The 27,640-nt window shown below is 40.1% G+C and overlaps 1 protein-coding gene across 8 annotated transcripts; it reads left to right on the top strand.

The window, feature by feature from the left end:
• The first annotated feature begins 1,513 nt into the window (after positions 1-1,513).
• Positions 1,514-27,200, top strand: LOC132829039 (polypyrimidine tract-binding protein 1-like). Of its 8 annotated transcripts, none has more exons than XM_060846319.1 (16): positions 1,514-1,580; positions 3,397-3,427; positions 11,160-11,241; positions 11,496-11,671; positions 11,995-12,141; positions 13,385-13,552; positions 14,572-14,682; positions 15,153-15,348; positions 16,796-16,870; positions 17,246-17,272; positions 17,794-17,945; positions 21,529-21,562; positions 21,983-22,075; positions 23,142-23,358; positions 23,652-23,729; positions 23,854-27,200. In XM_060846319.1, exons 1-16 carry the CDS (start codon positions 1,573-1,575, stop codon positions 23,984-23,986), a joined length of 1,728 nt encoding a protein of 575 aa, XP_060702302.1. In that variant the 5' UTR covers positions 1,514-1,572; the 3' UTR covers positions 23,987-27,200. The 8 variants fall into 8 exon arrangements, with proteins under 8 accessions (XP_060702302.1, XP_060702303.1, XP_060702304.1 ...); XM_060846320.1 differs by having other exon boundaries at positions 15,153-15,327; XM_060846321.1 differs by lacking the exon at positions 17,246-17,272.
• The last annotated feature ends 440 nt before the right edge of the window (positions 27,201-27,640 follow it).

The raw sequence follows: 27,640 nt of genomic DNA on the forward strand, positions 1-27,640 counted from the left end.
TTCTATGTTCTAACTCACTTAAACTAATCTATATCCCTTTGTAGTCTCCTTGTATTCTCTTCACAAGTTCCTTTCCTACCTATCTTTGTGTCATCAACAAATTTTGATGTCGTATTTTTGGTCCCTTCATGCAAACCATTTACCCTGTATACAAATTGTAAAGAGTTCAGGCCCTATCAAGACTCCCGTGGCAAACCACTTGCGAAATCCTGACAGCGTGAAAACTCAATTATTCCTACTCTCTGCTTGGCGAGTCCAATACTGTTGCAGGCAGTGCGTTCCACGCCCTATTACTCTCTGAAATCTATCACCCTCAATTTAAAGCTACACCCTCTTGTGCTTGCCATCACCATCCGAGGAAAAAGACTTTCAAAGTCCACCATACAGTGTCTTAATTAAGTCACTCGGGGCGGGCACGTGGCTGCTCGCACAGCCCGCGCACTTTCCACGCTTCAGGCCCTGGCTCAGTCCCCGCTCTTTGTCTGTTGAGATGCCCTCCCAGGTCTCTGACTTAATTTGAGACGTAGACTGCAAACTTTTTTGATGTCACCGTAGTTCAATAGAAAGATTGCTGTCCTTAGAGCTGTGTGCAATTTATTGGGGGATTAATTTGTTAAAATTGCGGTGCTGGAGAGCTTACATGCTTGGTTCCAGTTGTGCATAATTCTTTTAGTTTATTTAGGCCAGTTTCGCTGAGATGTAAGAAGTGCTCCCTATAGATGGAGCGTACTTCTACAGTCAGTCTGCGATCGGGGGAGTGGGGGTTCCCTCGAATCATCCTTTGGCTGTATGTTTCACTGCTCAATCTTCTTCTCTAACAAAACCAGCCTCCAGTCCCTCAGCCTTTGCTCATAAGACCTTCCCTCCATACCAGGCAACATCCTAGTAACACTCCTCTGCACCTTTCTTATAATGCAGTGACCAGAACCGTACCAAGTGCAGCTACACCAGAGTTTTGTACAGCTGCAGCATGACATTGTTGCTCCATAACTCAATCCCTCTACCAATAAAAGCTAACACACGGTATGCCTTCTTAGGTTCCTCAGTGATTTGCAGCAACATCGGGGATGCACTAGTATCCTCCCAAGAGAAGAAGGGCACTCCTCCATCTCCAAGCTTTCCACCCCATTCCATCATCTTCCAGTACCTCCATTCTCCAGCCCCTCCCCCTCTAACGGTTCATCGCTTGCCGTTGGAGTGGGAGGGTCCAATCTCCGTCCCCGTGCCGCGTATTGCTGGCGCGCGGGTCCATCCTCAGCCCCTATGAGCTTCTGTCCAATCAACAGGGCGGACTGAGTTTGATTGATGGTGGTTTGGGTTCTGTTTCCGGTCTCTGGTCTGATTGACAGACACACTTGCCCCACTTCCGGCCCGCGGACTGGATTGACAGGAGGCTCCACGTTTACTCTTTGGAGCCCTCCTATCAGAAGGGCAGTAGCCACGCCCCTTGGTCACCCGCCCCCCAATGGGGAGCGGCGGCGGGCCGTGATTGACGTGGCGCCATTTTGTGTGGGTATATCTGAGACGGGAGGGCACGGTCGCGGCTTTTCTTTCTGCGATCTCTGGTCTGCAATGGACGGGTAAGGAGTTCCAACTTCTTGACCGCAGCGAGCCGTTGGGCTTTGTCACGCTTCACTGAGGGTGTTGTGCCTCGGGCGGGAGTGGAGTAGCGTCTGAAGATCGACGCAGGCGTCGTGGCAAAAGTCTCAGAAAAGTTGGGCTCGAGCGGCGAACTCGGGCTGCGCGGATGCACCAGGCCCGCGGGAGGGGGGAGGGGAGGGGTGGTAGTGTGGAGTCTGTCGAGGGGCAGCGGTTAGGGGATCCTGGAGAGTGTGTGTGTGTGAGAGAGGAAAAAAACTGGCCAAGAGGCCCTGTTTGCCCCGAGTCTGCGTCCGTCTCTCCCCGATCGGCGGCCCGTGCTGTTGGAAGGTTTCGAATCGGAGCCCAGCTCTCGGCGGGTTTCCGGGCTTCGGGCTGGGCTTCGCGAAATGGCGGCCGACTCCGGGTGGAAGCTCTCGCTCTCTTTCCCCGTCCCCGTCCCTGTCCCGTCCCCCCCCCCCGAGTCCGGGGTCGGCCGGTTTCTTTGCCGGGGCCGCCTCGCCCTGATTGCGCTCGGGGCGGGCACGTGGCTGCTCGCACAGCCCGCGCACTTTCCACGCTTCAGGCCCTGGCTCAGTCCCCGCTCTTTGTCTGTTGAGATACCCTCCCAGGTCTCCGACTTAACTTGAGACGTAGTCTGCAAACTTTTTTGATATCACCGTAGTTCAATAGAAAGATTGCTGTCCTTAGAGCCGTGTGCAATTTATTGGGGGATTAATTTGTTAAAATTGCGGTGCAGGAGAGCTTACATGCTTGGTTCCAGTTGTGTATAATTCTTTTAGTTTATTTAGGCCAGTTTCGCTGAGATGTAAGAAGTGCTCCTTATAGATGGAGCGTACTTCTACAGTCAGTCTGCGATCGGGGGGGGGTGGGGTTCCCTTGAATCATCCTTTGGCTGTACGTTTCACGGTAGGTTTCCTTATAGGCATTCCTACCTCTCGTCATGCGATCGAGCAATTTACGAATGAGGAAATTGGCTTATAGCAATGACTCCACCCTTTTGATATGGGCGTGCTTCTTTGAGATCGGTTGCACAACCCTTAACATTCCTGTGTCCTGCATAGACGTGACCGTCAGTCTCTGGGGTGCAGGGAAATAATGGAACTGCTTTCTGGTTTTTGTCGTGAATTAAAGGCATCGTGCTAGGGCCCAGTAGCGGGGAGGTAGTTGGGTGCTGGAATTGGTCTGTTGTCCACATGGTTGTAGTCTTTGGTGGTAGATAGTGGCTGATATGTAGCTTCGGTTTCATAAAAACTGATTTCCTATATGGTGATGCCACATTTGTATCCAAAATCCTTTTATTTTGCTGAGTCTTAAGTACATCTAATCTGTATAGCACTGTCTGACCTCTGCTTAACCATGCTTTTTTTCACATTATCTTACAATTATTCTGCTTGAATCACTGGCTGTAAAGGACATACTGTTCTGAAATTTAGTCAGTTGCACTAAAGGAGATGCAGTGAGTTCTGGGCAAATTATACTTCCAAATGTGAAAGCCAGCACTTGTGTAAGATGGGTTCTTAAATTTGAGTGAGAAATTTTTATGTTGTAAATTTTGTGCTTTATAAATTTTAGTTATTTTTCAGGACGTTTTGTTGACCCTATGATTAAATTCCGTTTTTTAAAAGTAAAGCTTGTAGTAGCACTGGAGGTGAGGTAAATTTAAGTGTTAGGCTGACTGGCTATGGCGATGCCTGGTCCATCCCTTAATTTGAGGCTTTATTGAATGCTTTGCTCTGTTCTTATAGCTCCTTTGTATAATGCATTTGCTAAAAAAAATTCTGTTTTCTTCTACAGCATTGTCCAAGATATAACAGTTGGTACAAAGGTAGGCATTGTTGCTGTGACTTTCACACCTGAACCTATGAATGTTTGTACTTTCAAATGCGAAAACTGCTATGTTTGGCTTCACTTACATGGATGTAATTACCTGTTTTCATTTCTTGTCAGCTTGGGTTTTAAATCTGTTCAGTAGTCACAATTTTCTAAAGTGGGAGTATTGGATTTTCAAATAATTCACTCCAGGCTAAAGGTATAACTATTGTGTGGAACTTCTGATTTATTTCTTGATGTGAACTGATGGCTGGGTGTTGATTGAAGATCTTCCAATCAGGTTCCTCTCTGGAGTCAGGAGAGAACTATTTCACATTTGATGGCGTCATCTAGACTTGAAACATTTAACTTGCTGTCTCTCCACTGATGCTGGCTGTGTTTGACTGGTTGTGATCTCCAGCATTTATTTTCAATAGCTTTACATCCTTAGTATCAACTGTCTTTTCTGTTGGGAGATGGTCTCTATTTGGGATGCAATTCCACTTTCTGGTGAAACATCCAACTGCATGAGGAGACACATTACTCTGTTTCACTGGTATGTTTGCTTAAGCGTCACCTTTTGACTTGAACTGAACAATAGCCTAGCAATGGTGGTTTATATTTTACTTGAGAAAGCTCATTTGTTAATTCTCTTCTTCCTTGAGAAAGGAGGCTTACACTGCTTTACAAACTAAAAATTTGCAATAACGATGTGAGTGAACAGGTCTAAAGATCATTTTCAACCTATCTAGGGTTTATTGATGCTTCTGCAACTGTCGTATCTGGCCATACTGTGCACACTCTTGATATTTTTACTTGTGCAAGTTTGTACCAGCAGGAGAGTAAGGCTTGTTTTCTCCAAGTGCCTTCGGAGGTGCAGGGAAGCCACTTTGTGGATTAACGTTTTGGACTCTACTGTCATAGTGTAATTATGTTGTAACAGACTGCGATTGTTGGCTCTTCTCAGATCCTTGAGTTTGTGCCCAGTTCAGTTAGAATTTGCAGATAGGTTTTTTTAAATTCAGAGCTCGCTGCTTATTTAGAGAACTGATACAAGCTAGTAAGCTTGCCTTTTATGAAGAGCTGTATGAACTCTTAAATGTTTTCTGTTAATTTTCACACACCCCCTCTGTTCACTGGGCTTGTCAACTTGGCATGGTTTTTGTTTAAGAATTGGTGCTGTAGAAATCAACAGGTCTTGAAGCAGCATCTGAGAGAAAGTTGATGTTTTGAGTCAGACGTAACTCCTCTTTGTGGCAATTGTTTCTCCACTTTTTATTTCAGGTTTTTAACATCTACAATATTTAGTTTTATTAATCCATTCCATGTTGTATGAATATAGCTCTTCTGGAGAGCTTCCGTGCAAGCTTGTGAATTGTTTTAAGAATTGTTCTGTAGCCCTTTGCGTTTTAGATCCCATAAGATGATGATATAACAAAGTGATCTTATCACTTTGAAGCTGTCCTTGTGGTATTTATAATATAACAAGCCACTTGGAACATGGTTTACCAGTAGTGATGCAGACCTTGATTAATGGAATGCAATTGTAGTGATGGGTTTGAAGTCATGTAAGCAGCTGCTGTTTCATCTAACTAAATCTAGAGCTGGCAGCTGATTGTAACCCTTGATCTGTTTCATGATGTCTGCTGTGACCTTTTGAAGAGTTTGAAATGGAGTTGTTAAAATGAACTGTGGTTGTGGATGCTGTCTGGTTGTAATTCATCAATGTTGTGATAATTTTGAAATTTTGTTTTAATTTTTGAGATTAGTGTATATTTGAAGGATAAAGCTGTGAAAGTGAGATTGGGATGAAGCTGAGCATTTATCTTGAGCTTCCATTAATATTGAATGGTCTTCTGAGTAATTTGATGCTAGTACTGAGCTGGGCATCTGCTCTAATTTCAGTGACTTGTCTAAAGTTTGCAGGCAATATTTCTCCTGTGATGCTGTTACTGGAGCTCAAATTGGCATCTGTGCTTGCTAATTCCCAAATAAATGTTTTGACCAAAATTTTGGACTTCAAGTGAGCAAGGCATAGTGACTACTCTTCCTCATTTCATTTTCTCTCCTGCCGCAAAGGAGGTGGTTAAAGTTGAGATGGAGTTTGGAGAGGGAGACAACCTACTGTTAAATTAAGGGCCAGATATAGGTAAAATTCAGAACAGTGAAAGGCAAGCATGCAGCATTATGTAAAGTTATTCAATTCATCTGCACACTGGAAGGATTGGATCAAGTTTTAAGAATAAAGCAATGCAGATAGAGTATAGTTCAATGGTAGTAATGATCAGTACAGTAAAATAATTGCTCACAGATTTAACAAAAAACAATTGGAAGAGAACCTATTTGAGTTATTTCTACGACTGGAATATTGATGCTGATGGACAGAACTGAAAAGATTGGGTAGAATAACTTGTCCTTTTAGATTGAAGTAGTTGTCTATGATACATGTGCATTCTCCAGAGTGGTAGAGGATGGTAATGGTAGAAGAAAAACAATGCAGTGCAGATTGTGCAATTTTTTTGCACGATTATGAACCTGATGAAGGGCTTTTGTCCAAAATGTCAATTTTCCTCCTTAGATGCTGCCTGACCCGCTGTGCTTTTCCAGCACCATTCTAATCTTGACTCTGATCTCCAGCGGCAGTAATCAGTTATTGAAACATGTTCAATTAATGACACCCAACTGGCCTCAGGAGTTAGGGATAGGCTAACGTTACTGAGCTGACTAATGATGTCCCCATTCTGTGAATTGATTTAAAGTTATAAATTAACGCAATTCTGCTGAGATGAAAAGTGTGTAAAATTGTGGGTGGTGGCAACTGGGGATTGCAGTTGACTAAGGATTGAAACAATCATAGATCTATTTTTTTGACTGGGGGTATATGAATATAGATTGTGAATTTTTACATTTAGTTTGTACTATTTGGTTCACTGTCATGAGGACAAATACTAATGAAATTGAAGCCAAATGGTAGCTGCCATTTATTGAGGAAGAGTACATTTTGGAGAAATTGTATGGTGAGGCATACAATTGGTGTTGTGATTTTTGGGGAGCAACTAATTAATGCTTAGATGCAGATTCACAGATAATAGAGGGTGGCAAGGCAGCTCTGATATTATGACTCAAAGCATAGGACACTTGGCTTTATGTTGGATGTTTGAATATGCAACAGATGAATTATTGAGACTAATTCTGGGCTACTGATGTCCATTGGTGACTGATGCTAATTTGTTCTGTTATTCAGAAATCTGGTTTCAGTGACAAAATATTGTTTGCTACAACATTCCTTTATTTAATTTGCAATTACTTATCCTGTTTTATGGACCTGAGATTTTAATCATTCCAGGGAGCTATGTTTCACATCCATCAGTCTTAATGTAAAGAGGTGACTGTCTGGAGCTTGTGGCTTACAAGGTTCTGTCACAGCAATGTGCTGTGTAAAATTTAAAAAAAACACCACCACTTTGATGCAGGAGAAACTTTGTTGCTGCAATATTGCTATTTGAAACAAATATATTATGCAAAATGAGTCCTGGTTAATTAAAATTGTACATTTCCTGTTCCTTGTCACTATTATGCCTAATTGTAGCCTTGTCCAGAGTTTTCTGGCAAATGTCAAGCAAACGCTAATGCTAAAATCTGGAAAGATGCATTTAACACCCTTGCATGCAATCAGCCAAACATCTGTTTCCTCTTTCAGAATGAGGAATTTGTTTGAAGTTCCAATTTTTCAATAGTGTTTTGTATCTCTGGTTTCTGTAGACATTTTTAATAATACTAAGCATGTTTTGCCATGTTGAGTGTTCATTTCACAGTGGATCTTCTAAATTAGGAAATTAAGTTGATTTTGTGTAGATTGTCTTTTATTGCTTTATTATTGTGAACAGAGTCACTCTTCTGTAGTAGTGAATGCTGTAGAAACCACTTCAGACAGAAGTGCGTCTGCATTTAATTTGAAAATTGACTGATTTCAGTGCCAGGCTGTGAATGTATTTGAAATTCAAAGTTAAACCAGTGTATTTCATGTACAATAAGGCAAAAGTGTTTTGGTTAGCATTCAAAGAACTCTTGGAATTTTGAAGAGCAAATATGCCAGCAAGGGTCTATTTGAGATGTTCCGCCTGGTCTTGAGTTGGCACATGTGCCAAAGTCTAATCTAGTGAGTTGATGAGATTATTGGAAATTGCCCAGAGCTATGTCTGATGTGCTTTGGGGGCATTCACATCCTGTTTTTGCTGCAAACTCATTTAGTAGCCATTTCCTTTCATTATTTGATCTCAGTACAGCTTTCCACAGAGGAAGTGTATAGGCCGCCTGTTTAGCAGGAATTTTTGTTTCACTCTACACACCTTTTCTCCCCTGTAACATTTCAAATAAGCATCAAATGTCTGAAATGAATCTTAAGAAGAAACAAGTCCATGTTGGTATAAATGAGATGCTGGGCAAACCAGGCAGTGTTTGTTTATTTTCATTTGAGCTTGTTTTTTTTTTTGTTGACTGAGCTTATTTAGCTGTCTTAATAGCTTCTAACCTGATATGAATTGCATTTTTTTTCTTTTGAAGTACTAATTATGGTGATCCTTAAGCATAAACCATGTGCACTTGGCACAATACATTTCAAATGCTGGGTTCTAAGTTGGTCCGATTTTGTTTTTGTTTCCTTGAGATTAACTCCAGTTTTCCTGTAATTGGATACTACTGAAGCTGTAAAGTTTCAGTAAACAATTGATTCACTCTGTTGTCATAGCAACTCCCTTTTGTATGTTCAGTTTTTTTTAGTGCCTGCCTGTACACTGAAATAGTTTCAAGGCTCTCAATTTTAAAAGCTTATTAATTTTAAGTTTGATTTGGTAAGCAGTGGTTTTCCAAGTTTAAAATGTGTCTAATTGTCCCATTTGAAAATGTGGAAGTGAAATAGGCAAGCTGCATAGTACCATGTTTAAACTGCTTCATTGGTTGTAGTGTTTTGAGATCGGCATGCCAGTGTTACATACATTTTGGAAAGGCTTCTAACTTGGAATGGATGTTGTCATTGGCCAGTGAACTCCATGAATCTCCCATGTCAGCACTGTCAAGGTGCTGCACTTTTTGAAATAATTTTAAGGTCCTGTGTAAGGAAGTAGTAACTAATGGCCTACAACAAGCACACTCTAGGGATGTGCAGAAATCATCTGGATGTTTTCTTGTGCTGTAGGCTAACTTAATGCTTATAGTCATGATTTGGAGATGTCGGTGCTGGACTGCGGTGTACAAAGTTAAAAATCTCTCAACACCAGGTTATAGTCCAACAAGTTTAATTGGAAGCACACTACTTTCAGAGCACTGCTCCTTCATCAGGTGATCCTTCATCACAGCACTGCTCTGAAAGCTAGTGTGCTTCCAATTAAACCTGTTGGACTATAACCTGGTGTTGTGATTTTTAACTTAATGTTTATAGGACACTTCTGTAGCATTTCTATCAAGGCTATGGTTGTCATCTAAAATAGCCATTTTCCTTTTTAGATGTAAAGTTGGTATAGCACTCCATTTGACCTTTCAGTTATAGGTCACCAAACTCTGCAAACCAGCCTTACCATGTAGTCAGATCTGGGATTGAGGGTTGATCTTGCTGCTGAATTCACACAGATTAGGTTACTCTGAGTGTGCCTTGCTGACGCTCCCTAAAATCCCAGACATGGGTTGCAGCTAATCTAATGTCAGCCAGCAGCTGACAAATATTTCTCCAATTAAAAATTTGAGCAGCAGAGTTCATTCCAATCCATTAAATGATCAAACTTTTATTTTAACATTACTACCATAATCAATTCAGAGCTTCAGTTGGACAGTGGGGATGAATAGGGAGAGTATGGTTGCGTCTTTTGAGACCTGATGAACAGTACAGTAGGTGTCGTATGGTTGATGTCTTCAGTATCATAGTGTAAATAATAGATGTTGACTATCACTGTTGTGATCCTGCCATCAAATTTGAGATATTGCTAGTATGAAACAAAACCCTTTCAATGTTTATTTATGATGCAGTTGCATTCTATTATTTTCCATAGATTGTCCCATCTTTGTAGAAGGGGCAATCTAATGTGACCAGTACATAGTAGTTGCTCCCACATATATTTTGCTACAGAATGTTAAGATCTCTACTAACACCAAGTTGTGTGTGCACTGACAGGTTTGTTTTTTTTTGTGAAAATGTTGGCCACTCTCCCAGACCAAGTATGAATTGTAGGGGCTCAAATTACCTTGATTTGGAGGAGCTGGCCTGGCACTAACTACTGACTATTCTAGCTGACTAAAACATTACAATGTATCTACTATCAATATAAGGAAAATCGGCAGTGACATTCTTTGTCGTCAAGTGGTTTGCTTAGTAATTTGCTTTACAGTTGAAGTGTAGTGATGGGTAGGAATGTGATAGGCTTTTAGCTTGTCTGTCTAAGATTGTTAGATGGATTTCCCATTTTTGAAGTTATCCAGTGTTTTAAAGTTTTTTTTTAAACTGAAGGGTGGGAGGTTTGCTGTTATCTTTTTGACTCAGTGGTGTAACTTCATACCATGACTGGCTGCTCCGCTGTGCTATTGCCTTGTGGCGTAATTTAAATGTTTACTTTGAGCTGGTCACTTCCTGAGGGCAAGCATGTTAGATGATCCCTCGGCAGCTCTGATTATGCAAAAAAAAATTCTATGATTGAAAACCCCATTTCTTTGAGAAGGCGCACTTGAATCTGTTTCCACTTAAAATGTCAATTTTTCTTCATTAGCTAGAAAAGCTAAAGGCTGTTCCCTCTGCCCTAATCAAACATGGACCACTTCTACCAACTTAATTGATGGATCGTTACTAGAAGTCTTGCAATGCTTAACTTAACACATTCCTTCTATTCCATAGGATGAGAGGTTGTGAGCTGACTCGGGCAGGATACTGCTAGGGGACTCCGTAACAGGAGTCCATTCAGTCTAACAAGACTGGGTTAGCCCTTCAGAACAATCCAGTTGCTGTCGTACTGAGCTCCTGTAGACCTGCAGGTTTATGTTCAAATACACTTTTTTTTGAAATTTGCTTCTGTACATCTCTAGGATCAGAGTGCATAGTTTAACTGCATGTAAAACTGATGCCCGGTAAAGGAAAGTTGAGACCTCTACACGGGAAGGTTCTGAGTTTTAATTGTAAGATCAATGCCTGCTCTTGGGAGTCTATTAATGGGTATCAGTTTGAGATTTAGTTAATGCTAGTAGTGTCTAATTGGATGGTGCAACAACTGAAGTGCCAAGTCCTTGTTTCTGATGCTTCAAATCAGTTAGTGGCTAGTAAGTGGAAAGTGGCCCTCACACCAAACACACTGCCTGGTTTACCACTTCATAACCTGTCAACTGCTTCCAGGCATCTGTACACAGAATTTAACCACTGCTTAATAAGTGATGCAGGATATATCTTTGTGACCAAGGAATAGATAGGGTAGTTCACTCTTGGCTGTTGTATTAAGTCACAAGCACCTGATCACATGCGAACAGAAGTAGGCTTGATGACAATGAGAAATGGAGGGCATACTATGGTGTGGAACAGTTTTAAAATCAAAATGTAGAAGTTTAGCAACTTATGAAAGAAGAAAAAACAAGGTTCTGGAGAAAAGTCATTAAGTGGAAAAATTCTCATCCCTCTCGACAGGGAAGCTACCTGATCGGAGCTTCCAGCACTTTCTTTTCTTTTGGGAAACACTGCTTGGGGAGATGAAAAATTGGATTTCTCTTTTTTTTTGCAGCGGGGATCTGACGAGCTTCTATCTGCTTGTGCTACTAACGGTCCCTTTATCATGAGCAACTCTGCTCCATCTGGTGAGTACAGTAAGTATCTTTTTAATAAACAATACCTTTTTGAGCTATAGATTGAGAGAAATTAGCCCCATGGCATGGGGTTGAGCATGAAATCAATATCTCTGGTTGAAACGCTCTTTAGCTGAATTGTGACACAAGTTAACTGTAGTTTTGTTTTTAAGCAGTAAACTTGTTTGGGCTGATGGTTAATGAAAAACATATGTGTTTTAATATACCATGCCGAGAGAATGCTAGTGCCTTCACATTGTCTCAAACTTTTCTAGCCAATGGCAACGACAGCAAAAAGTTCAAAGCAGAGAACAGAACGTCGGGAATCTTACCTTCTAGAGTCATTCACATCCGTAAACTTCCCAATGATGTCACTGAGGCAGAGGTCATCTCCTTGGGCTTGCCTTTTGGCAAAGTAACCAATCTTCTCATGTTAAAAGGCAAAAACCAGGTGGGTAACTCTTGACTTCTCTATGCCTAAGCAAGTTCTTTGAAATGACAAGCAAATGTTGCTTAAAAATGCCTAAAGGTAAACTTTCTATCTGGGTTATTGATTTGAAGTGAACCCTTTATGCAATGATTGAACCATTTGTTGTTGGCTGAAATGTTAATGACCACTAAGTTTAGTAAGTAGCTTTTCAATGTCTCCAGGCAGTCATGAGAAGACACTTGTATAATCCCCAAGTTCGAGTTTGCTTTATACAGTTGCTCCACTATGCTCTGCACATTGTGTGATTGTTTTATAAGATTATTGTATGAATTTCTAATTTTCAGGCTTTCATAGAAATGAACTCTGAAGAAGCTGCTAACACAATGGTGAGCTATTATAGCACTGTCACTCCATACCTGAGAAGCCATCCTATTTACATTCAATACTCTAACCACAAGGAACTGAAGACTGACAACTCTCCCAATCAGGCTGTGAGTACTCTTGACCTTTCTGTAGGATTGTGTACCTTGGTTTACTAATGACTTCCTCTCAGTTTTGAGGAAGTTTGGACTGCAGCTGATTTACTTGTTGCCATGACTTTAGTGGGAAGGGGGTGTCAAAGTTGACCCCACCAGCTGTACAAATGTCTAAATACCTCATTTAAGCCAGAAATAACCACTCTGACTACTATTTGATCAAATCAATTCAAACCTGGTTTCGTTGTTAATTGAAAGTAACTAGTGAACTGCATTTGGCCTTGAGGCTTGAGGCCACTTTTTTTCCCCCCAACTGTCTTCTAGTGCCCTCAAAATCAGGCTTCTGATGAAGTAGTTTATTAATTTAATCGTGCGAATCAGGTAAACTAGACAAGGCATGTGACAGTTAATAGATCAATGGTCTTTGAGTGGACTGATGTACAGTGAGTAATGATCAGTGTGTCGTTACACTGTCTTCTGCCTCCTAACCTTCCTGTGTGATAAAGGATGAAGCCACAAGAGATCGCCTGGAAAAGCTTGCCTATCTGTTTCCCTTGAGCTTTTTTAAAACTAGGTCATGAAGTTTGCATTTATTAGGATGCCACTCCCACTAGAGTTCTCCATTTAGCATAGCTAACAGGGAGCTTCCTTAAGGTGGTTTCATTGTTGGATAAAATTTTAATACTTTTTTCTATGTTGCTTAACTGGGCTTCTGTGCAACATTAAAACAAGAATAGGCTATTTTGATTTGTTCAACCTTATCATGGCTGATTCTCTCCTGCCTAATATTGATGGGTCTGTTTTTTTTTCCTCTGCTCTCCTTTTTATGGGTTGGGAGGCATGAAGAATCAAACTTTATTGAGAGGCAACTTTTTCATGCAGAGGGTGATATGTGTATGGAATGAGCTGCCAGAAGTAGTGGTGGAGGCTAGTACAGTTGCAGCTTATAAGAGGCATTTGGATGGGTATATGAATAGGAAGGGTTTGGAGGAATATGGGCCGGGTGCTGGCAGGTGGGATTAGATTGGTTTGGCATATCTGGTCAGCATGGACTGGTTGGACCGAAGGGTCTGTTTCCATGCTGTACACCACCTTGACTCTATTGAGGGGATTGTGAATTTAAGGCTGGTCAGTTCAAAAGGCCTTCCTTAATTTTGGTTTAGTGTAAACTGGAGGCTGGCTGAAGACAGTTGTACCTTGAGCAGCAATGTGCATGATATTTAAATCAATGGCTTAACATCCTGTTTTTCTTTTTCAGAGAGCACAAGCAGCTCTTCAGGCAGTCAATGCTGTGCAGACTGCTAACATGGCTATTGCTGGTAGTGGTGTGTCAGATAGTGCAGCTGGTCTTGCTGGTCAGAGCCCTGTTCTTCGCATCATTGTGGAAAATCTCTTCTATCCTGTTACTCTAGATGTGTTGCACCAGGTAAATCCTAATTTTCAAGTTTTCAATGATAAATTATCACCCCTCAGGATGTAGAAATGATGAGAAACACTGTAACTGTCAGTTTGTATCCAAGGAGGGCGTGTGTGGATGTTGAACACTGGGAAGTAAGTCCTGCCTGGTGGGTTGGGATACAGTAGCAAATTTGCACTAGATGGTTTGGACATGGGTGCTAATGATGATTTGAGTTATAAATATATGCTGGGACTTCCACTGGAGTGTACAGTGTTGAGGGGTGACCTTTAAAGTTCATAAAATCATGAGTGGCATTGATAAGGTGAATAGCAAAGGTCTTTCCCTAAGGTGGAGGAGTTCAAAACCATGGGACATATTTCATGTGAGGAGAGGGAAATTTCAAAAAGAATATAAGGGCAAGTTTTGTTTTAGTGGTTAGTGTTTGGGATGGAGTGCCAGGAAGTGGTGGGTGCAGCTATAGTTAAAATAGTTAGAAGACATTAAGTACTTGACAAGGAAAGGTTTAGAGGGATATGGGCCAAATGCAGGCCACGTTTAGTTTGGAAACATGGTCTGCATGGACTAGTTGACTGCAGGGTTTGTTTGCATGCTGGATGATTGACTATTGTAGTTTTTTGCTGTTCTTTACAGCTCAAACTACAATGAAAGCTTAAGTGTTTTTGTGGGACCTGTGGAAAGCACAACTGTCCTGATTAATAAGGCCATCAAAATGAGGACACTGTGGTTCCTTGTGAGCCATGTTAATTGTCCAGCATGGATGGTTTAAAGACCATAAAATGGTCTGGTTCCAAGGCAGGTATTACACGGAGGCTCTGAAGAATGATTACACCTGAAATGTTGACTTCTCCACCACCTGATGCTGTCTGGCTTGTTGTGTTCTTCTGGCCTCCTGCTTGTCTACATTACACTGAGGTAGACAGGCCAGAGGATCTGCTTGGTTCTGTGCACGGTGACTCATTTTGATGCAAGAGCTATGCAGTTAACTTAATTTTTAAAAAACATTTTGAACACTATTTGGATTTCAGATTTTCTCCAAGTTTGGCACTGTAATGAAGATCATCACTTTTACAAAGAATAACCAATTCCAGGCCTTGCTGCAATATGCTGATGGTTCCAGTGCACAACATGCAAAACTGGTATGTTAATTGTTCTCTGAACTGGGAGTTTTATCAATGCTGTCTGTGGGTGCAAGTTTTATTTACTCCAGGAAACTAATGAAAGTATCTTTAGATAGTAAAAAGTTAGGAAAAGTCATTGTGTTTAAGTATTGTGAAAGTGGATGACTTTTGAATCACTTAATAAACTTTCTTCACCCTTTTTATATCTTTGTTGTCTGTTACTTGTGCTTTTCATCAATCCTTGTCGGTATGCTGTTTGCTGAAGATATAGATTAAACCAGTTCCAGTCTTCACATGAATCTGCTGCCCTACAGAAAACAATTAAGCTTATCTACTCTTTTCCCCGAATCTAGCAAAGAATAGTCTTAATTCTACAGGACTTCAGCACTAGTAAATATTAAACATAGTATCTGTTCTTCTTGACAAGGCTGAAATATAACATGAGCTCATTGAATAATTGTTTTAACCTCCACATGCCCTCCTTCTAGGCCCTAGATGGACAGAACATCTATAACGCCTGCTGCACTCTGCGTATTGACTTCTCCAAATTGACGAGTCTTAATGTTAAGTACAATAATGACAAAAGCAGAGACTACACACGTCCTGACCTACCATCTGGTGACAATCAGCCAACCTTAGACCAAACCATGGCAGCCGCTTTTGGTAAGGAAGCCTCCCTACTAGGTAAATACATCTTCTGTGATTTTGCTGTTTGCTAACATTACAACAGTGGATTCATGTGCGTTCAAGCAACTTTGTGCAGTGCTGTTTTTAAAATATAGCACTATAACCAAACTATAGGGGATTCAATGGGCTGTTTTTCTACATATTTATTTATAGCTGGAATACTGAGTGACCTGGAGCACTGAACAGTTTGAATTTCATCCATTTCTAGGGTTTAGAACACTGAGGGTATGGGTGAGGGAGTAGGAGATACATTTTTGGCCATTTTCTTGATGCTGAGAGAGTACATAACTTTTTAGCAACATTCTCATTGTGAAGGAATGAGAGAAGATTGAGCTGAGCTGTCTTCAATCCACAGGACTGCATCCTCCCTGGTCTTGGTGAGGAAATAAGTACTCAAGGGATGTCTTTGTTTTCACTGACCTTTTTTGTCTACCTTGGTTATTGCTACTTCCAGAAAGCCACTGTCCATATATTATCAAGTTCTGCTTGACAGCAGAACCTATGTTTGCTTTTGGAAGCAGTGTTCTGTCCGGTTACATTTTAGCCTGGAGAGTTGATTATTGTAGAGGTGTTGCTAGACAGCAGGGCCCCTGGTATCTTTCCTCATGTCCTTTCATGGAACTGTACTGATAAATAGGTAAGCATGCTTCTGTGTTTAGCCACTTAAGTCTATGCAAAGTCAGTTTGAAAGGGCGAATCTGGAAATGACTAGATTTATGCTATGTTTCTACTAGTAAAACTTAATTGGAAATTCCAACATGAGGACTTTTGGCTATTGATGTACTAGGCATGTTGATTTAATCTTAATTCTTGTGGCTACAAAACCAGTCATTGGGAAGTAGATGGCACAGGTGAAGTATATGCTAGAATCAAGATCACACTATAATGAGACTGCTGTTGTTAATGTTTAACCTCCTCTGTCAGTTATCTGATTTGTTTTACAGGTTGGAACTTTCCTAGCTTAATTTGCATATTGGTTTTAGTTTCAGTAATACTTAAGTTCAGTTTAACTTGTCTGTTGCTTAGCTGTACAAACTGTACACTGGTGTTTGGACTGTCGCCCAAATACAGGATTGAATGGTGGTTTTCCCAGCTGAGTTTAATTTTCCACATGTTTAAATCTGTAACTCTCAATCTATAACTGACATTTGGCCCTGTGCTATGAAATCCAAAACCGACCGACCATGTACTTAACCAGAATTTTGCTGCTAAACTTTGACTGTGAATTAATAGCATTGCTAGGGTGTTTTGGCAATGCTTGTTTCAAAAGCTTGGCTGTAAGTGCTGCAAAATTGACCTGATAGCAGCTTAAGATTGAAGTGAAATTCTGCAGCATTCCTGAAACTTATTGACACTTGACAGGAGGCAGTGCAGGCAGAGAGATGAATTGTAAAAGCTATTTTTGTTACAAAAGTGCTTACTGACAGACTTGTTCTCTCGTCAGGTGCACCAGGTATCATCTCCTCGCCTTACGGAGGGGGAGCTGGTTTCCCTCCTAGTATTGCCTTCCAGCAAGCTGGTGAGTTGCTAATGCAGGAATTTTATTTTTGAATGGCCTTGTGTATTAAAAATCTTCTGTATTCGGGCCTAACATTCTTGAGTAGTCTGGAGTGCTATGAAATAACCCTGAAAGCTTTGAGCTCAGGTGTTCCCTAGATGAACCTTTTTGGACCAAGCTTCTTTGTGGCTTGTCAAAGTAATTCACTTCTATTGAGTGGCTTGTTGCATCTGCCTGTAATATGAGCAAGTGGAGATCTAAATCCAGACTTGGGAAAGCCACACATTCAAACTTGATCTTGCACTTCAGGAAGGTCATCTTATTAAAAGTATACGGTTCAACAGGCACCTCTATATTTTGAAGTTGCTTATTATTTGAAAACTTGTGTCTCTACAGACTTTCTCCAACATCCATCAGATTACTGTATGTACACTACTCATAGACTCTGCCTTATTGCCAGTATCGTTCTGCCATTCTATATATTCAATGTTTTAACTGCTTTGTTTACAATGGCATTTGTGCTGCTCAGATTTGGACAAAAGTTTGGGTTCAATATTGAAGGAAATGTGTAACCACATTTGTGAATGGGCAAAATGTGGAGTATTGGGTGCAGTTTTCGTGCTGGTGGGTAGCTTTTTTCCTTTTGGTATCTAATTAGAAATTATCTGTACATGGCTGCACCATCTCTCTATTGGGTTTCACATAGCTTGCTATCGTGAAGTTAAGACTTTGTGCCTGTTTCCTTGCAGTGGGCAGGATTGTTTTGGGTGTGGCAGTCAGGCTTCAGCCAAACTGCTGTAATTTTAATGGGTAGATTTGGACAGCTTAAGGACATTGCTAAATCTGAACACTCCACATTGTCTATCTATTTAATGTGCATTCAACAAAACTGAATATTATCCGGTGAAATGTTTTGTCTAATGACTTTAGTTTCTCATCAATAGGTTTGTCCGTCCCAGGGGTTCATGGAGCTTTGGCTCCACTCGGCATGCCGTCAGCAGCAGCGGCTGCTGCTGCAGCAGCTAGTCGTATTGGCATTCCGGGATTTGCCTCTGCAGCCAATGCGGTCCTGCTGGTTAGCAATCTGAATCCTGAGGTTAGTGTGGTGTCCTAGTTTTGTACTAAATGTCTCCTTCAGCTCAGTCCCCTTGCCTGAATCTTGGCAGCAGCTACCCCAGACATGTTTTAGATTGACTGAAGGAGTTCTCTGTGACTATCTCCTTTTGAACTAATTGGCTTTGAAAATATCTCTCTTCTATTCTCCCACCCTCTAACTTAATAATGCCTTATTGTCTTTTGTTCAGCTTTATCTAGAAGCTTCTCAAATGTGATTTTTAAGAAGGAAATGTAATTTGACTAGTCATGACTTCTTTCCTTAATTCCCAACACCACAAATCTCTGGTCTTGTCATTTTATATTCAGTTGAAATTTGATTCTTTCACATACATTGCTTACATTTTGCAGTCTTTTGCAGTTCTGTGCATTCCAGGTTTCCAATGGTTTTTATGGTTTGCAGGTACAGGTACACCTATGCTTTCCTGGCCAGTCTGGGTTTGACATCAGTAATATCCTAGTATAAACAAAACAGTAGGTGTCTCTTCAGTTAGACACTTTGCAGTTAACTTGCATGCCACTTCTAACTGAATTCCAAAAGTTTAGGAATATAACAGGATGAAGCAAAGTTGCTATTTGAATTTTATAGCCTGTTTACTTTGCTGCCCTTCATGTACTGCATGTATTAAGATTTGGCCTTGACCTTATTTTTAGCATTTGGGTGGCTTTTAGTAAACAAACATCTCATCTTAGTAGATGCAGCACCTGATGTGGGATCTGGACACGGGAGTCTTCTAACACATAAATCACTTATCTCAGACCAGCAAAGCTCAACCAATTGTGTGAATTTTTGTCTTGTTTCTTTTCCCTTTGTAACTGTTTAACATTGTGTGTAGCTAATATCCATTATTGCCAGCTTGTACAGCTGTGACTGTACAACCAACAGAGGCAATTACAACTATCCTCCTAGAAATAACTTGAAGCATATACCTGAGTAATAGTCGATCTCGTGTAAAGATCAACCCCCTATTTTTGGCCAAAAAGCATGGAGTTTTCCATATCTCATGTATAAGTTGACCCAAGTACTTCAGTTAACAGATCACTATTTAGGACTTGGCTCCCCCATGTCACTGTTTTGAGGATTAATGTAATTCATTTTCTTTTGAGATCAATTGGGCTTTTGCTAATATGGCATGACCTTTCAGCATGAATCTCAGCAACTCAAAAATAGTATTCATGTAATCGAACCCATAAGTTTAACTTTAAAATGGTCAAAAATTGACTGATTTCAGTATATACAGTAGTTCATATACAAACTTGTTCTTGGCTTGGAAATAAGGGCATTCAAATATATCCTGTAATAATTGATGCCAACAATTGGTGGCACAGTGGTTAGCACTGCTGCCTCACAGCGCCAGAGACCCGGGTTCAATTCCCGCCTCAGGCGACTGACTGTGTGGAGTTTGCACGGTCTCCCTGTGTCTGCGTGGGTTTCCTCCGGTTGCTTCGGTTTCCTCCCACGGTCCAAAGATGTGCAGGTCAGGTGAATTGGCCATGCTAAATTGCCCGTAGTGTTAGGTAAGGGGTAAATGTAGGGTTGCGCTTCGGCGGGTCGGTGTGGACTTGTTGGGCCGAAGGGCCTGTTTCCACACTAAGTAATCTAATCTAAATTCTGAATGTATTCCCTCATTTCCTTCAGTCTCTGAAGGGTTTCCTGCTTAATCCCTGCCTTTTTTCCTGATATGTCTTTGGTACTGGTTACTTGGTTGTAACTTTATCACACTTTTTTGCCATACGTTGTCGCCCACATTACGATAGAATACATTTGAGCTATTTCTGGCCACAGCTGCCCATATGTTTAGAACTGGTTTCTCTGAACTTGTGTAGAATCCATTTTCAGGAAGTTTGCCTTATCTTGTCAATTCTCTATCGTTAAACCTAACTTTAATTTGTTCTTAATTACTTGGCTTAACTGTATATGAATATATTTAGTATTCAGCCATTTGTCTTTGAGCCTGCTCTGCAGGCTGACATGGTTTGAATTCAATTCTACTTTTCCTGTCTGCCCCACACCTTGGATTTTTGATTTTCTTTTTATTGCTGACTTTGACTTTCTTAATGTCCTCCATCTCCACACCCTGCACAATCAACACTTTTTTTTCTCCCATTCTGAAATGGGCGACCTCTGTTTTTAGGCTGTTCCCTAGTTCCTGTGTCTCGAGGGGAAGCATTCCTCTGTCAAGTTCTTTCAGGGTCTTGTATTTCAATAAATCATCCTTAATTTTGAGTTCCCAGTAAATATAGGCCCACCCGGTGCAATATTTCCTCCTAACTGTCACATTCCAATGTCCAGTTGAGCTTTGTTCCAAGATAAACCTGTTTAGCACTGAGGCACAGATGAAGTTGATTACTTGACTGTTCTACCAACGAAAGTGACACTCCCAATGTCAGGACTTGGGATGATTCTGCAAGATAGGCTTGTTATACATCAATTTGTTATTGGTAACTAGCTTCTGATTTGTGTGTAAGTGACCATCTCATCCCTGGTGGGGCAACTGTTTGAGTGTTGCATTTTGATACTGAAGTAATTACATATGCCATTCCCCTTGTTTTCAATAATCCCAGTATTGTTCCAGCTATCTATTCAGTTAATTGTAGTTTGAGTGCTGTGAACTAACTGATTTTAGATGCACTGTTATGCATGCTTGTGTGATGGTCTCCTGTTTTGTTTTATATTTTGAGACTTGCATCATTTGGCAACTCTAAGGTTGTTGGTTTTTAAGAGCTGTTGAAGTATAATCTGCAAGAGTCCCTGCTATATGTTTAAGGGAGTCTAACTTGCAGGTGGACTTCTAAGTAGGGAGGCATACTGCGGGATAAAATATAACACCTCTGAAGCTTGGATTCAGCTCTAGATTGAGCCCTGCTGAATCTAGCATAAATTGTAGTTATCTTGATTCCTGTTTTCAGAAATTTCTAAACATTGGAAATTGACATTGAAATTGAAGAATTTCAAATGTTTAGCTGAATTCATTATACTGGTAATACAAACTATGATGTCATGCATGAAGCTGGATTTGAATTTGGGTGGGGACAAGATTCATTTTCACTAGCTGCTAAAACTTTCGCCCATTTCAGATTTGAGATGTTATCTACAGCCTTTGAGCAGTAAAAGGATACAGTCTCTCTTTAACCTTCTGTATTACATTTTAAACCCTTTCCTTTAGCATGTGTTCCTCTAGGTGAAGCCATACAGCTTTTTATTTTGAAGTAATGGAAGAGAATGCATTGATCAACCAGATGGAACACTACATGTTTCTCATGTATACTGACCTGTTTTATGCTACTTTTTTTCTTTCTTCCCTTCCCCATCCCTTTCTCCCTTCCCAAACTTGATGCGGATTCCTTTGTGAACTGACTGCACGGTCCCCATGCTTCCTGTGCTTCAACAATGCTCTTCGGACCAACCTGCCCCTCAATTAACCATCTTGAACCATGATCCATGAACCAATTCACCATTCTGTGGGAACCACCCTTCGTTATGGATGATTCGTTCCATCTTCGTTCTCCCTCGATTCCTTTCCTCTTCCTGTCTTCCGCTGCCTTGCTCTGCTGTCCTTCTAAAGAGAGTTACGCCCCAATGCCTCTTTATTCTTTTCGGTATGTTATCTTTAGCACTTTTATTATCTGTTTTATTATTTCTTGTTGGAACTTTATATTTGAAGTTTGCAGTTTGCTATTTCAATGCATAATTTCAGTTCAACTATAATTTGACATTAGTTTTATTCTTTGATTTTTGCATACATTGCTCAGTAATGCATGTTTGGGTGCTTTGCATGCCTTTGTAAATCTTTAAACTTGTATTGGTGATCTCAGTAATTTCTTTGGCTTTTAATTTAGCCTGACACTGAATTCCATTCTCCTGAGTGCTATGATTTTCATGGCATCCTAATTCTGAATTTAACTAGGATTTAAAGTGGATACATTGATTTTTTTTTGAAACTTGGTTGTGATTGGGTTGCATATTGAATTGGTATGGAGTAGGAGGACACCTCTTAACTTGCTGTATTTTCTGTTAAGGAGTGTATGGTGATGTGCAGCGTGTGAAGATACTTTTCAACAAGAAAGAAAATGCCTTGGTACAGATGTTTGACTGTACACAAGCTCAACTGGGTACGTCTCCATTAAATCAGCCAAGACGTGCTAATCCTACTGTTTTTTTGTACTAAAATTGATTGTGAATTATATTTCACTTTAATATTAACCACTTTAAAAGGAGGTTGTGTAACTAATTCTGCTTGAACTAATGTTCAGTGCTCTGCTTTTCTAATCCCAATTATCGAGTACTTATTATTGAATAAATTAAATTATAGGCTGGAATAGAATGCAGTTGAGAAGCTGGTCATGTCTGCCTGCTCTCGGCTAAAGTAACCATTAGCCCCACTCCCCTATCTTTTGCCCTGTAGTTGCTTTCTTTTCAGATATATAACCAACTTACTGCTGCCACCTACTCTGGTATGTTCCTAACTGTTGCTGCAATATTTTGTTCTACTTTGCCATTTAAATTGGTGTTCTGTGGTTCTAATATTCTCTCCCAGTGGTGTAATTTATCTTTGATTGCAGCTAATGTGATTTTTGAGCACCTCTGTTGCATATCCTCTTAAAGAAGCAGGTTGTTTTCTTTCCATCAACTGAAGTCCCACTAGAACTGTTTGAATATTATCTGGACTGTTTTTGCCTTTTTCACATTGTTTCCTGTTGTGCTCAGAACTTGATTCAGTGTAGTTGAGCCTAAATTGATGCTGTTTAAATGTTCATAATTGTTTCTGTACGTACCTGGGATCTCCAGTTCTGCAACCCTCTATTTTGTGGTATTCTAATCTCTAATTGTTTCACCATTGTTGGTGTGGCTACGAAGTTCTAGAATTCTCTCCCCTTTGCTTTCTTCCTCCCTCTTCCAATATTGCTTCAAAACCATCTGTCTAGTTTGGCCAGATAAGTCATTTTTGTTGTGAAGTGCTTTTTGGGACTTGAGTTACAGGAACTGTAATTTTATTCCATTCATCTTTGAACAGAGCTGACCAAGTCTGAACCCCACAAGGTAGCAGCCCTTCTAGCATTTGCTTGTCTGGCAGCCAACCTAAATCTATCTTCAATTGTTCTAACTCTGGTCTGTTTTATTTTTGACTTGTGTATTGTATCCCTGTTGTCTCGAGATTAATTCTTGGACTTTCTGTAGCTATGAGCCATCTGAATGGTCAGAGGCTTCATGGGAAGGCCATGCGAGTGACTATGTCCAAACATCAGACAGTTCAGCTTCCCCGTGAAGGCCAGGAGGATCAGGGTCTGACCAAAGACTACAGCAGCTCTCCATTGCATCGCTTCAAGAAGCCTGGGTCGAAAAACTTCCAGAACATCTTCCCTCCTTCTGCTACACTCCATCTCTCTAATATTCCGTAAGTGACTGGTTTGCAAGTAGATGCCGAATAATATGTAGCTTACATTTTTTATTATATCTGGCATTTAGTTTAGTTGACTGTTTCAGCTCTTTGCACTCCTTTGTATACATTTTGGGTCACAATGTCCTGCCGCAGTGCAGCATTGGGCAGAGCTGCAGTGCACAGCCTGGGCCAGTCTTGGGTACATATGGCATGTTAAATGGGATGAATTGGATTGAATTAGCTCTGGAATATGTATTGAATTGATTTTGTTTGGGTCATCTGTGAAGGTTTTATTTATCTTATTCCAGACCATCTATAACTGAAGATGATCTGAAATTGCTTTTCTCAAGCACAACTGGCATGGTCAAAGCATTCAAGTTCTTTCAGTAAGTTGTGATGAGATTTTTTTTATCACTGGGATTATACCTTTTTGTGACCATTTTTTTCTGTTGAACACTGTATGACTTTAGCTCAGTCTTTAATATTGGAATATTGCTTTGTGATTTTTAGGAAGGATCGCAAAATGGCTCTTATCCAGATGGGTTCAGTGGAAGAAGCAATCCAGGCTCTCATTGACCTTCATAATCATGACCTTGGAGAAAACCATCACCTCAGAGTTTCTTTTTCCAAGTCAACTATCTAATGCTCTGACGGGACTTCCAGCCATTCTCTGGAGTCCTGTCTAGCCTATGGGCGCAACGATTATCCTATTCCAGAGACACCACTAGACCTCAAAAGCAGCTACATAGCTGAAATTACCCAAAAGTGACCATAGTTCTCTTTCTTAAAAAAAACTGCAATGACATCCTGTTTTATGGTAGCAATGCTGCCAGTTTCAATCAGTTTATCACAGATTGGCTTCTGCTAGTGTTGCTCTTGATTCAGCCTTTGAAATTCTTCTAAAAGTTTACAGGTTGCAGATTTTCTTGGATCATTCAAGCCTGTGCATCTAATATCAGGTTGTGTAATAAGCCTTTTAATTCTTCCCCTTTGGGTATCCATACCACTATAATACAGAAGTGTGGATAATTTAAACATATATTCTACTTTCATTTAAATGATTATCCTGTGCCTTATGTCTTTATAACGAACCAGGGGCCATTTTATAAATTAAGTCTGTTTCTGGTTATGTGCTTTACGGTTTGTTTTTGAGCAGTGTTTTTCTGCTTGTTTGCTCATTGATGTTATTACTTACCCAATTTGCAGAAGGTGTATAGTGTCAGTGGAGGTGAGGAACTGGATGGAATTGGCCTGTAGTAGCTTTGAATTAGTAAGACTATCCAAGCTACAGTTTTGCCCATCTAATTTTATAGTTTAGATATATTGGCCATTCTGCTACTGCTGTTGGGGCAGCAAGTATTCTGGACACCAGTTTTTATTTCCTCCTCCTTCACCTCTTCCCTTTTTTCAATCTCCTTTTCCCACCATTTGGGGGTGATTAATTACTTTCACCTATCTGGTGGCCTTGCCTTTAATCTACAAGTTTTTCAACCATAGAGCTATGCTGTTGAATATTCATTTAACCAATTGAAGCAGTGTAGATTTGAAGGTTGCTACAGCTTGAGCAGCTGTAATATTTGTACTGCAGCAGTGTTTAATTTCAGCTTGATAGCTTAATGAAGTTTTCCTCTAAACAAAATGACCTAGCTCTGTGGCAGTTTAGGTACCACTTAATCTAGTTTAATACCGACGCACAGCCAACAAATTGTATAAATTTACATGCTTCTTTTTGTCCACCCCACATGCATCACCCCGTTGTTTGTGATGAAATGTGAATCTGTCAGCCTCGATCCAGAAGGGCTTTAGATACCATTGTGGTCTTAGTGATGTGCAATACCCTCTGGTGGGAGCTTTTTCTATTCCTCCTTTTCAAAAGAAAATAGTTGTCCAGTAACCAGGAACAGTCCCAATTTTAAATGACCTAGGCTTGTTGCCTCTATATTCAATAGCTTGTATGTATCTTATAGTTGGGGATGTTTTATTATCTTAGTTGATAGAATGTGCATTTTCTACTTGTATTTTGTTTAGTAAGATTTTTGATTTTAATCTGTTTTTGAGCTGCATTTCTACTCTGTACACCTACATTAAGTGAGATTGGCAGTAATGTCATTGTCCTGCCGTGTGCTCCATCACCTCACTGACTTAAGTCAGCTGAAGTTCTGGCATGGTGTGCAATTATTTTAATTGTTAATTTGCTTTCATTTAATTTTGCTTTTGATTTATATATTCATTTTGGGTTCAAATGAAAACAGATTTGTATTGTTGATCTATCTTTGGCCACCTAGTATTTGATTCCATTTTTACCCTGCCTTGTTCCCTTGTGCAAATGTACAGCATTGACAAAGAGGTTCCCACAATTTTGGTGCTCACTGAAGTACTTAACTTCTGATTATGTACATGTCCATAATTTGGCTATTTCTGACCCTTTATCAAGTATTGAACATTGGGCCATGTACAAGTACTTTATTGATGCACTTAAGCAAAAAGGCATTGGTAGAGTTTTTTTACAGTATGATTCAGCAGATAAATTAGCAGGAACACAGTGGGAGTAAAATGGTAGGTTTCCAGAAAGTTGGAAGTCTGCACAGTAGTGTGGGATAGATTAATGTTCCATTTGCAAAATGAGTATTCAGGTAGAATAATTTCTTAAGCTACCTGTAAGGTTTTTTTGTTCTATGGGGTAAGTGTTTTATTTACAGATGTTGCTTTCAGTCTGATCTAGTAATTTCAGGTTTACGTCTAGTTTTTTTTTTGACATGCTGTAGCAACCCTATAGCATTTGAGGTCACCTTGCTGCAGAATCTAACTTTTTTGAATGGGTAAGGGCACTTCTGCTTTAGTTGTGTAGCTTGCAAGTTGACATGGTAAGAGTAACTTGACATGTCAAGCCCTTCTGGAATGTACTGAGCCCCACCACCACCTGGAAACTATCATCCACTCCTGTAAAATCTTTAGGCATTTGACTTAAAACAAATGTTTTTGCTGACCAATCATTTCCCTTTTTTATCTAAGTGTGATGAATCTCTTTCTTAGTGGAAATCCACTTCCCAAACATTCCGTAGTTTGGGCTAAATGCTGGAGTTATGGTAGACATTGATATGCTTTTGCCTGATGTTGTGTATGGGTGCTCATTAATGACCATGTTAGTGATCTTGTGCCTGAACTAATGAGCAATAGTTTACTTTAAGAACAATGTTCTGATTTGATGCATGTCAACCGCTTAATGGATTTTTTAGGTTTTCTTCAGGGTTTTGTGGACCAAAGTTGTTGTGCCTTCTGAAGTCTTGGTTCTTCACGTTTTGCTATTCCTCTTCAAGTCCTCAAATGTGGTGACTAATGCATTATCTACCTAGACTGGTAGTTGTATGATTAGGGGATTCACTGCTGGTCAATCTGTGTTCCTTTAAAATTGCTGGAGGAGCTGCCTACTCAATATGTGCAGTTTTCAAACTAGTACAACTCCACCTGTTTTTGTCTTTGGTTTCTTGAAATAGTCCCTCTTTTTCAGCTGTAAAGAATGTTTGAGGAAAAAGGTGTAAATATTCATAACTTTTTTACCTAGAGAGGCTAAGGGGAACAAAACCGGTTTTTATATGGAAGCATTGTCTTGTATATTTTGATTAAAAAAAACAGCTGTCAGGTTTCATATGTAAAGGGTTTTTCAGAAAACAATTCATCTTCTATTGAATGTTTGTAATGCAAAGAGAAGATTAAAAGATAATTTTCTAATGAATTTGTAGCTGTATGAATCCATTCACCAGTGTACCACCATTTCAGATTATGCCATTTTATTTTACAACCATTAACAGCTCTGGCCAATGTAGTACTTGCACCTTCAATAAACTGCTTCATCTTTATTTTCTGATCTTTTTGTGTCTGATTGCTGTTCCTTTTATCTAAATATTTCAGCTCGACTACTATTTATAACTATCATCACAGCTACTAAGGGCTTATTTTAACAGCCCCATGTTGGGAAGAAAATGCATTGCTATTTCTGTTTGAGTTTCCTGTTTTTCACTTAATTGCTTCTCAAATTGAAACTATAGTTTTCCTAAAGCAGCGGTGATCTTTTACAGTGATGCACCTTGTTTGGCCTTTCTCTCCTGTCCTGTGATCTGAGAGTATCTCTATCTGTCTCACTTCAGAAGGCTTCCCCCTGCCAAAAAAAACTCCACTTTTACACACCTTGCTGACTGTTGGAAAGCCAGTTTAGTGTGAATATTCAAAGTTGATTCTTTAATGACCTAGCCTTCCTGGGTAGACATTTTGGCAGATTTGTAGCTTAAGTTGCGGTATA

The sequence above is a fragment of the Hemiscyllium ocellatum genome, chromosome 28 (assembly GCF_020745735.1).
Source record: "Hemiscyllium ocellatum isolate sHemOce1 chromosome 28, sHemOce1.pat.X.cur, whole genome shotgun sequence".
NCBI classification, from domain to species: Eukaryota; Metazoa; Chordata; class Chondrichthyes; order Orectolobiformes; family Hemiscylliidae; genus Hemiscyllium; species Hemiscyllium ocellatum.